The sequence below is a fragment of the Perca fluviatilis genome, chromosome 17, assembly GCF_010015445.1.
Source record: "Perca fluviatilis chromosome 17, GENO_Pfluv_1.0, whole genome shotgun sequence".
In the NCBI taxonomy this organism is placed as follows: domain Eukaryota; kingdom Metazoa; phylum Chordata; class Actinopteri; order Perciformes; family Percidae; genus Perca; species Perca fluviatilis.
The window spans coordinates 2,658,846-2,670,976 of NC_053128.1; the positions used below are offsets into that span (position 1 = coordinate 2,658,846).

General features: G+C 44.1%; 1 protein-coding gene across 4 annotated transcripts in view; it reads right to left on the minus strand.

Moving 5' to 3' along the window:
- Positions 1 to 12,131, minus strand: part of dcc (DCC netrin 1 receptor) — a 338,290-nt gene that overhangs the window by 189,671 nt on the left and 136,488 nt on the right. For all 4 annotated transcript variants that reach the window (XM_039780568.1, XM_039780567.1, XM_039780566.1 and 1 more), the window contains exons 6-7: positions 1,708 to 1,862; positions 297 to 417 (exon numbers count right to left, since the gene is read on the minus strand). In XM_039780568.1, the coding sequence (XP_039636502.1) occupies positions 297 to 417; positions 1,708 to 1,862 (276 nt within the window). The remainder of the gene's footprint in view (positions 1 to 296; positions 418 to 1,707; positions 1,863 to 12,131) is intronic.

Below are 12,131 nucleotides of genomic sequence, written 5' to 3' on the forward strand. Positions count from 1 at the left end.
TTACTTGTAATTTGTATTCTGAATACGTAACGCCGGTACATGTATTCTGTTACTCCCAAACACTGATGGCAAAATTAAATATGCATATGTGATGTCACAGGAAATACAGCATGGCCAAAAGGAAATGATGTCATGACCAGAATGAAGACAACAGGTGATGGTAGCAGGTTGTTTCTATCAATGAGAAGCGAGAGGGACACCACATGTTTCAGCTGTGTGTGTGTGTGTGTGTGTGTGTGTGTGTGTGTGTGTGTGTGTGTGTGTGTGTGTGTGTGGGTGGGTGTGTGTGTTCCTACCTGGCTCCCGGAGCAGCAGCTGAGCCATCGCCTGCGAGCTGCCGGCTGAGTTTTCGGCGACGCACTGATAAAATCCTTCGTCTGACTTCACCAAACCCAAAATCTGCAGGTTACTGCCGTCCTGAAGAACAGACACATACAACGTTTCAATAAAAGCTTTCAAACATACGACAAAGTCTGGCTAAGACCATTAAACACACAGGGAAAAATTAATAAAACAGCACAAAAAGTATAACCCCCGGAATACCCTTTGGTGGGCCGGTTCTGGCCCATGGGCCATAGGTTTGGCACCCCTTATTAGGACCTAATTAGTTAGGATGTTAGTATTTGTAAATGTCTTGGCAATTCAAGATAATATGTTGAAAGTGAGGGATTTTGTGTGTGTTTATCTATTTATAGTAGATTAAGGGATAACAGATTATACTGTAAATGATATCTAGATTATCATATTATGTCATGTGGTCATGATTATGAGTCATACTCACCACTCTGCTGCTCTCACTTTCTCTTTTTTAACACAAATACTAGAGATGTCCCGATTAGCTTTTTTGACCCCCCCCCGATCTGATCTTTTAATTATTGAATATCTGCCGTTAGAGAGTCCCAATCCGATGCTTGTATTAGCTCAGAGAATAGAGCTGCACACCACTGTTTGGTTCACCAAAATATGTCTTAACCTAGTGCAGCTGGTGAAGTTCCCCGCTGGACAATGAAAACTACACTTAGTGATGTCTCTTGTGCTTTATAGTCAATCTTGTTTTTATAAGATTATTTTTGTTCTGCATTTTTAGGCCTTTATTTTGACAGGACAGCTGAAGACATGAAAGGGAAGAGAAAGGGGGAATGACATGCAGCAAAGGGCCGCAGGTCGGAGTCCAACCCGGGCCCCCTGCGTCGAGGAGTAAACCTCTATATATGGGCGCCCGCTCTACAACTGAGCTATCTGGGCGCCCCTTTGTTTTCTTATCGGGTTTACCAATGTCAGCTCCAGGGAATTACAGCCTGAAAGCGTGGTTTCCTGGTGGAATCCCGAAAGAAGTGTGGAGAATTAGAGTAACCCGCTTCTGTAAAAAACGGGTGACTAAGAAAGACAGACTTTTTTACTTGTTGCCAAGGGCTGCAAGCAACGAGAATCTCTCTGGACAGACACTGCTGATTGGCCACGCCATGTTGGTCTGAAAGTGCCGGCATCCAGGCAGTCTGGCGGTGCGTTTGTGGCGCAGGGCGTGCGTGAGTAAAGGCGGCGATCACTACAAGATGATATACATGATCGCAGTAAGGTAAACAGGGTGAATGCTGATCCCCAATCAGTTAAAAATTGCCAAAATTGGCTCCGATCCGATACTGTGATCGGGACATCCTTACCAAATACTGTTTCCATCTAGTGTTTATTCATTCCAGTGTGACTCACCACTATCTGGAAGTAGTCACTGGGGATGACCTCCTCCCCGTTCTTCATCCAGCGCACGGTCGGCGGCGGGTTTCCTGTCACTGCACACTCCAGCTCGATGTCCGTGGACTCGTAGGCGTACGTGTTTGTCGGGTAGTTGAGGAACTGAGGAGGCACTGCAGAAACAAACAACAGCAACAACAAATGAACGACAGAGGAACTTCACAAGGATTTCTCCGGACTGAAGAACCATTTCATATTCAGTTGGTACAGTTTAGAGAGCGGATCATGCCGCGATCAGGTCCGAGACCGGCCCGCGTCCGACAGAGCAGTAACCGAGCCCGATAGGCATTAAGATATTTATATTTATGAGATATTTATGAGCCCGACCCGAGCCCCACACAGTCAAAATCTCGTTTTTTTTCTCATACTAATGACACATGTACGTTTGTAGGAAGGTATTCGGAAATGTCAACAGATGAAGTCATCAGCTCACACGGGGCAACAAGCGCACGTTAACACAGGCGCGCACCTACATAATAAGCTTTTTTAAATTTAAAATGTTCAATGCCTTATTGCGCTGATGTGACCGAGCCCGACCCGAACCCCAACGTCATTTCTAAATATCTGTGTGTGTGTGTGTATGTGTGTGTGTGTGTGTGTGTGTGTGTGTGTGTGTGTGTGTGTGTGTGTGCTTCCTGAGCACTTTTGAATATTAGCACACATAGCATATGGTACATGGCCAAAAGTACGTGGACCAGAATATTACACCCATTTGTGAAAATTGACTGTACTTTAAGACGAAGAGAAGAATGGAAGATAGGATGTGAGGAGGATGGGAGGAAAGAAAGAAAGAAAGAAAGAAAGAAAGAAAGAAAAGAAGGGACAAAGAAAGTAGAGCAAAGGAAGGAAAAATGCAAGAAAGGTAAAAGGTAAGAAAGGCCGAAGAAGGAAAGGAAAAAAGCAAAGAAGAAGAAAATGTAAACAGATAGAGAGAACAAAAAGGAGGAGAGAAATTAGGGGGAAGGAGAAAAGGGGAAAAAGGAAGGAAGGAGAAAGAAACAGAGGCACACAGGTACAATAAAGAGGAAGATGAGGGAATGAAAGAGAGTACAAGACACAAAAGAAAAGGACTGAGAAAGAGAGAAGACGGATACGTCGAAAAGTTGAAAGAAGGGAATACGAGAGAAGGAAGAGACAGAGCTACAGAGGGGATGACAGGAAAAAAGCAAAGGGGGAGACGATGAGAAGAGAGGAAACAGGGAGAGAAGAGAGAGGGGGAGCGACAAAAGAAGAAAAGAGAAAGAAAGAAAAAAGACGGAGGCGGAGAGAAGAAAAGGTGTTGGAGAATGGAGAAAATAGGACACGAGCTGGATGAACGGAAGGGGAGAGAGAGGTGAGGTAGAAAGTTAGCAGAGGGGGCGAGTAGCGTCTGCCAGTCTTCCATCGATGCGTCGTTATCTGGAGGTGTAACTGGATCCCTGCAGTAATGCTCTAATTAAGAGCTAACGATTCCCTTTAAACTCGGCCAGCAACTCCACACAGATGCTCAGGCAACCAGCCTGCAGCCCAGAGGCGCGCACTCCGAGGCAAGGATTTATTTCCGTTACCCGGCTTCGCCAAACCTCACAACCGCGGTCGTGGGAGCAGATACAAAACAAACAGGAAAACATCATTCAAACCCAATGTGTGGCATTGGCAACACGTGGCTCAAGACGCCAACAAAGAGACGGAATTCCCTCCGCTGAGAATCTATACTTTTCATAAAGATACCCATCAGGGAACGTCAACGGGTTTAGCCCCTTACATATACCAACCAGACGGCCGACAGAAAAGCCAGTCGGACTGACCATTCAGCTCCCCGAGGTCCAACAAGTGCCTCGGGACCCACCGACGAGATGCCGACTTGAGCGTGTAATACGTCTCCATAACAGCAGGCGGCGCTAATCTGTATTGTCGCCCTAAAAATGAAAACCGGCAGCTGATTGGACAAACGTGTCACGTGGGTCTGGCTGCTCCCGGATTTTACGACCGAGCATAAAGGCTGCTTCGTTAGGAATACGATCTCATATTTTACAAAGATAGTTCACCGAAACGTGTTTCTGAAAAAATTTTAAGAGAGAAATAGCAGCAGTTGCTGAATCCGTCTTCATTTCAGATCAACAAAGGTCAGTTTAAAAGATTTTCATCCAGATTTTGAGAGGATTAGTCATTCTCATCCTGCTACATCTCAGTGATCAGAGTACTGTAAATGAAGTACACAGAGAAAGTGCAAATATACAGTAAGTTCACCAAACACTATACAAGAGCAATGCTGCAGACCGAGGAAAATATAATATATTCCTATCCATATACCCAAATCAGTCAACATGTCTACAAGGAGAATCCCAACAACAGAACCCTACAGGGGCTTGTTTCAGGAAGGAGGTTTTACAAACTGAGTCTAACCCTGATGTCTGAGTTGATTTACCCTGAGATGGGAAACTGAGTTTTCGGTTCCAGAACAGCTGATTTGAGTTGGTTCAATCAACTCGGAGTAGGTTGACTTCAGAGCTAAGCGCGTGCACCACCACAATAAAAAGGTAGCATGAATGGAGCCATGATTCTACGATTCACCATGGTGACAACCACAAACAAACCGGTTGGCGGAAATACTCATGCGCACATACTGCGAGTTTGAACATGTGTTTGCGTACCTGATGGATGGAAGGTGTGGTCATTTGACAGCAGGGCATGAAATTAACACCCACCCACCCGCCAAATGCGGGTGAATTTTGCAATTGGCGGCTAACACTGTCAATCTACCTGCCACTTTGGCGGGTAGCCAATGAGAATTGAGTGATTCAGATGCGTAACTATCGGTAAGCAGGGTACACGGTTGCTTACGGGCCTGGTCCAATCAGGGGCCCGCATCACTGGAAGACATTGATTGACAGCCGGGGCTCCCTATCGCGCAGCCACTGACCAAGCGGGAGGGAGAACGGGTCAAATTCATTTCCTTGTTTATGTTATGAAGACGAGACGTGTGTGTGTGACTCGAACATCTCACATTACCAACCAAACGTACAGCGAAAGACCGTGCAACACTTTTCAGACCGTGCTGCCAACCTGTAGACATTTTAACATCAATGTACGCTGGAACGATTTTTCACTCTTAAGTCTCTGAAAGTTGCTGCTGTTTCATCTTGTCAGCTGTCTGCAGCAAGCGGGGCTGTTGCTCTGTTTCCCCTGTGACTGACGCACACACACACACACACACACACACACACACACACACACAATAACACACACACACACACACAAACACACGGTGGATGCAGGAAAAAACGCAGATGAGACCTACAGGATGACCTAAATTGAGGACAGCTACTTTATTGTAAGTGCAATGATAAGTTAAAGTCCAATATGAAACCGTATGAATGTGAGTCCCAGCCCAGGATGGGAAATTAACTAACAATGTAAAGATCAACAAGCCACTGACACATATGTTCATATTTGATTCATTCAATAAATTATTATTTTGTGTCTTAAATCCACCAGCCGTTTTCATATTATACCAACATCATCATCCTGAGCCTTTTTGGTAAGGTTCCTAGAAAATCTCAGCCCAGAGTAATTCATTAATAGTACTAATTATTATTCTCCCCAAAACAAGTTTCCTTTTTATTTATTTTTATAATTTTAAGAACTATACAAAAAACGTTGCAACTTTTTTGCAACAACTCATATGTTATGGTCCACATTCCCCAGTGTTTTTGTTGTTGTTGTGGTGCGTGTAGGCTACTCCTGATTTTGTCAGTCATCTCATCTCTTATGTGTAGTGGTGTAACGAGCCAACACCGGACCCCTATGCAGTATTATCAAGGCTGGCCCCCCTACTACAGCACGTGATGACGGCGCAATGTCCACGAGTAAGCTATCATGAATAGGACAGGACAGGATCATAGAGACACAGCAAGTCATGTTTTTCACCTTTTATGTGGCAAAAAAAAAAAGTGGCTGGTAAAAAGTCACTTTGGCAGGTGGATTTAAAAATCTACATGCCAAAGTGGCTGTGGTCAAAAAAGTTAACTTCATGCCCTGTTTGATAAAGTGCTTTGGAATTTTTTATTTAACCTTTATTTAATTAACCAGGTAGGCCGTTGAGAACAGGTTCTAATTTGCAACGTCAACCTGGCCAAGAAAAGCATAAGCGTGCAGGACAACATACAGTTTCACATTCAATATACGTAGTATAAAAAGGCTACATAAAGTACAGATTGAGTAGGCATTAGAAAGCCGGTTTAAAGTGAGGTGTAAGTAAGACGATGTATATGTGAAAGTGGTATGGTAATAACACAGTATACATGAATAGACAGTGTTGTCGTCTAGTTAGTGATGTGGATCAGTTATAATGCAGAATATATAAATAGATAGTCTATATGAATGCTGAGAAGTAGTGAAGTCAATATACAGTTAGTGCAAGTTGTAATCTAGTTAGAGATGTGGATCAGTAATAACGGATAAAGGAAGTGACATCATGATACACTTCTGTGTCTAATATATACAAGTGTGTATAGTGTTTTGCAAATCACTGTGTGTATTGTTTTGCAAAAAGTGTGCGGCTGACATTGGGCTTATAGTGGTGCACATCTGGGCCGATGATTTGCTCCTTCAGTGTAAGGTTTAGATAATTGTGTAATACTTTTGATTTCAGTGTGTGAGCAATCGGCAAAAACTGTATATTTGGTGGATTTGTGAGGACTATGGTTAACTGCTCCTCAGATCTCTGCAGGGTAAATCCAGACAGCTAGCTAGACTATCTGTCCAATCGGAGTTTTCTGTTGCCCGACTATTTTGCGGCGGCTCTTTGCAGAGTTTAGCGCCGCCCATGACGATTGTGATTGGTTTAAAGAAATGCCAATAAACCAGAGCACGTTTTCCTCCCATCCCCAAATGCTGTGTGGACTAGCCAGACCCTCCTTCAGTGCGCTTTGGAGGAGGGTCTGGGAAAGCGAGACTACACCTGAAGTTACCTCGGTAACCCCAAATCTTGCTCCATAGTATAGGCCTCAGGAATTAGTCGGAGCCACTAAAAGAGAGCAGATCTCAACCAATCACGCACCGGTTCTCATTCCTGTCAAATAACGGTGAAAATGCCATTAACAAAGTTACATGCTTAAAAAAAAAAAAGTTAGAAAGGTAGAGAGGAAAAGCTGCGTGTTTCTTTCTCTCCTACAATCTCCCTTGTTACTATGGAAGACTAGTGCTCTGCGACCCGTTACCCAGCAGCCTTTGTTGGGTTTGGCGTTATTCCCGTTGATTGTTTGGATGTTTTTTTGCCTGCAGAGCTGCGGGTTTATCACCGATTACCTGAGGAGGCGTGTTAACAGAAGCGTGTTTTCAGGCAGCTCTTTGTCACACCGGCGAGGACAGGCAGGACGCCGCCGCGTTAAGACGATCCTACTTCCTGCTGCAAACAGCTGAGGGCAGCCATTCATATGGTAATGAGACACATCCACAACCAGATGACCTCCGCGAGACACAACGAGTCTGACTCCACATCGGCTGGATACACAAACTCACCTGGATTCTTTTTTCTATAAAAGAGTTAATGTGAGCTGATAAAGACCATTTAAAAACAATAAGGAACTAAAGTGCTGTTGGGATCTTGCTTCATCTTTCTCTCTCTCTCTCTCTCCCTCTCTCTCACACACACACACACACACAATATCAATGATGCTGCCACTCTGTAGCTGCACCATAATAACTTCCACTCAACATTCAAATGGAAATCAGCTCCATCGTTCATTTCAATGAACATCTGCTGTGTGTGTGTGTGTGTGTGTGTGTGTGTGTGTGTGTGTGTGTGTGTGTGTGTGTGTGTGTGTGTGTCTGTGGGGGTAATGATAGTACCCAGTGAAGGACATCCACACACACACACAGTCGCAGTTTTACTCTCCTTGTGTGAACAGAAACCCCGTTAGCCGCCTCTTTATATCTGCACTTAAACACCAGTTATCTGTCATTAAGTGCAGCCATTGAGACTCACCACACACACACACACACACACACACACACACACACACACACACACACACACACACACACGCACACCTTAATATTCACTCTGCGTGTGAAATAGCTAACGTGTTGTAAAGCCCCAATCATACAAAAGTGAAGGGCTAACATTGCTGCTAGCGGAGCTTCAGAAGGACCCAAACACACGACAATTATGACAATTATGACAATTATGCACCACAACCATTTCCATCATTGGCATTAAATGTATGTGCTGGTGCCTCTGTCTTTCCACATATTTTGAGCTATTTGACTCCCTGTGATCTACACATGAAGAATCATACAGATGTTCTTACAGGCGAACCTGCTCGACCAGTCTTTCCAGCCATCCATGTCAAAATGGAATGCGGAGCTCGTCAGTGCGGGCAGCGTGCACACTGCGTTTCCCTGGAAACATAATTGAGAATGCAGTTTAGTTTTATAGGAACTACATTTTTTTTAAATGACAGGGCTGCACCACCGCATGCAGTAGTCTAAACTGGCTGCAAACATACGTTATACCATGGTCTGGGTAAATGCTCAATTCTCATTGGCTGCAGGGTCTCCATTAAAAAGTGATGCCCCATTTACTAAGGCTCAGCCCTTACTGCAGCGGCCCAGGTTTGAGTCCGACCCGTGGCCCTTCTCTCTGTCTTCAGCTGTCCTATGAAATAAAAGCCAAAAAAGCCACAAAAAAATATTCTTAAAAAACAGGTCTTTGTTTTCGTATGTAAACTGACACTGAAAACAAACTCTCGCTCAAAACCAAGTCACACTGAGACCCTCTGCTGCTTCACGTGTCAGCAGTTTGAGTGAAGAGATGAATTTCAGCACTAACAGAAGACTCCTTATGAGAATCACACTGCTAATATTTCTCTCGCTGCACCTTTTACATTCATTTTGGGCAGAACTACTGAGCGAGCACAAAAAACAAATCTGAACAGTAATCAATGTGTAAATCAGATCTGGAAGTAGGCAGGGACAGGGACAAGAGCAATAAGGGGAAAACTGATGGTGCCCCCAAAGATAGCTAAATCATCAGTCTGTTGTTTGTTCTGTCCTATGGAGAGAGGCAATTACAGAATGAAAATACACCGAATGTCAGAAATGAATTCATATCTCAAGGCTTGTATCAATTGTATAGTGTTTAGTAACACATGTTGGGTTAAACCAGGAGTTGATGCATTGACTGTATAAGTAGCAAAACATCTGGATCGCCCCCTGGTGGCTGGATGCAGTATAGGTTCTAAACCCCGCCCCCTCCATGTTAGGAGACGGGACATGGGCCAAACTAAAAAGCCAAAGTCATGGCAATTTCTTTCCCCGAAGATGCTGACGTTTGTTCTAATAAGTTGGGTTTTTATTAGTTATTTGATGCTATTGAAATTTGGTGAAACGTCATTATCGACAGCTGTAACTGACTTGCGTTTGGTCAGGTGGGTGTAGGGGCGGGACTTTGATACCATTTGTTCATCTCCCGATCACTACTGTGCATACTATACTCATTTCCGGGTTTGCTCCGGTGCCGCAGAAATTCCGCCGGAATTCCGCCATTTTCGGCCTGATGTGCGTCCCCTTCTTCTTTCTTTGTGTTGGCGTTCTAACCTCCGGTGGATTTCTGAGGACTATAGTTAACTGGTCCTCAGATCTCTGCAGGGTAAATCCAGACAGCTAGCTAGACTATCTGTTTTCTGTTTTCTGTTGCACAACAAAATCAAATGTTGAACGTACACATGTTCCACCAAAACAAGTTCCTTCCCGTGGCTATTTAGCAGAGGCACCGTGGCTCCGTCCGGTGCTTAGCACCAAGAAATGCCAATAAACCAGAGCACATGGAGGAAGCGCCGTGGAGGAAGGTCTGGCAATGCGAGACTACCATCTATAGGTTAAACTGGAAACTTACCCAGATAGCAATCAGTGCCTGGCTCAAGAACACTGCAGCAGGACACAGCGCTGCTTAAAAGTGAAACCGAAAAAACTGGACTTTTTATTCAAAGATCTAACACGAATATCTGTGGGTCAGTAAAAGCTCACTCTTTAAGCCCTGCTCCTCTGATCCTTCTCTGACCCACACCGACAAACAAACAGGCCAAAGCTCATAATAAGGGGAAATGATTTTTTATCACAAAGAGAGCTGAGAGAGAAGTGATTACAGCATCACTGAAGGTCAAAACCATCAAGGAACACCCAAAAAACAGTGGACAGGCCTTGATTTGCTTTTATCTACAGAGAGAACCGGGCATTCATTTCAAATGATATTAAAGATAGGCTTTTATTACTAATGAAGCCAGTTTTATGAGTAGATTCTATGTCATTGAGTAGCAAGCCTGTCTTCTGATTTGAATTTTGCTCCACCATGGTAACCTATGGTCCTGATAAAGGTCCACAGCATTAGTCAACTAACTCCCCTGGGGTCCAACACATTACATAATGTGCATTAAAGCCAGTCAACACTGCACAAACAATTAGGTAGAATACTAATTTAAATATATACAGGGTTTTCCCCTGCCATTATAAGGTTTAGGTAGCCTAGAAATCTAGATGCCCCCTAGCAGCAGCAAATGTAATTTGCAGCCAGGGTCAGTCTAGCAACTCTCCGTTGGCTTGTGAGCTGTAAAAACCAAACTCTAGTCAGGCCAATCACATCGTGTATATCGAGTCGGTGGGCGGGCTTAACATAAACAGAGTTGCGACGGTTCCGCGTGAATTTCCTGCTACTTGAAAACAAAGAAGATGGCTGCTGCTGCTGGGAACAGCGGTCTTTGGAATCGGCTTTGGCCGCGACTCTGGAAGACTTGGAGTTCAGCTTTTCTTTGAGAAAAGAACAAAGAACGGCTCTGAAGTCATTCTTAAAAAAGGAAGATGTGTTTGCCGACCGGATACGGCAAAAGTTTAACCTATCGACTAGCGTTGCTCTGGTTGGTTGTAGCGCTATCCTATTGCGTGCAGAGGGAATTTGAAAGACAACCGTTTATCCCGCCCCTCGGATTGAGCCCTGCCAATGGTGAGTTCCCAGACCCAACATCTGGATGTGGGTCTGGCTTGTCAGGCTAAGGTTTAGGTGCAGCACCCGAGCCGTTTTGGGCAGCAACTTCGCTGAATTAATGTAACTAAAAGACTTTTCTCAAATCTAATGATTGTAGGTGGTCCCCAGTGGACTTCTTTAGCAGGTTTTGTCTTTAAGCTTTTTGAGTGTTATTTATTTATTATCTGCTCTAGCGTTTCCAACATTTAGACACAGATATGGTAATAACAATGGTCCAATATGATGTAAAATTGCAAATAAGGGAGGACCCCTAAATCCCCCCACAAAATACATGCACCTAATTTTTGAATGTTTAAAAATAATGAGAATTATAAATAGATAATGTAATGAATGAATTACACAATTTGTATGAAGCACAACATGAATATTAAAAACAATCCCAGTTATTAGATTTGAGTTGATTTTGGGGATAAAGTTGTATTGTGATTTAGATGTTGGGTAAACAGCGAGGCCCTGGACAAACGGGAGGAATAGTAATTGGTACATTCTAAATCATACTAAAAACAGGAAGAGGGTTTAATTAAAGAGTTAAATATATGAACTCAGGGTGCTATCTAATAAGTAAGGGTACATACACGTAACTCCAGCCCGGTCAATGTTTTTTTACCCAGCCTATATTTGCAACTGGCTTTTTTCTGGTTGTTCTATTATTTTAGACTGCTGTTATTTGTATTTACCACTTCCACCCGTTACTGCTGTTTTTAACGCTGATAAAAAAAACTCTAACTGAGCTGTGGTCTGAACACAAAAATGAAAGGCAGCTGTGTTTTGGAGGTTTCTCTCTTGGCTGCAGCTCACAGCAGAAAGACCGACATCCATCTGGTTGCCACGGCAAGCCGTTTAAACGGACAGTGGCGGCCATCGTTGCGTGATGACACAGTGGATATGGGTAACGTCTAATTAGCGCGGCTCTCGGTGTCCGACAGACCTGACCCGAATCCTGTCCGATCAGGACAGCTGTGCTCCTGCTGGGAGACACAGCCGGGGCCGAGACGCCCGAGGACAAGCTAACCGGTCCATCCCAGCCGGAGCCGTCCGTGCCGACTAACGGGTGACGGTAATCGCTGCAGACAAAGAGGCAGGAAGGAAGGAGGGAAGGAAGGAGGACGCTGACAAACTGTGACATCACAGAGAGGAAGAAACCAACACAGACAGAAAGAGAGCAGTGCAGGGTCACAGGCCAAACAAGCTGCTGAGTATTAGGGCTGGGAATCACCAGAGGCCCCACGACACGATATTACCATGATACTTATGTAACGATACAATATTATTGCGATTTCAAACATATTGCGATATTCTGCGATATATTGCAATTCATTACCTGTTTTTTCTAAAGAAAAAAATGTCTCTGGTTTGTTCA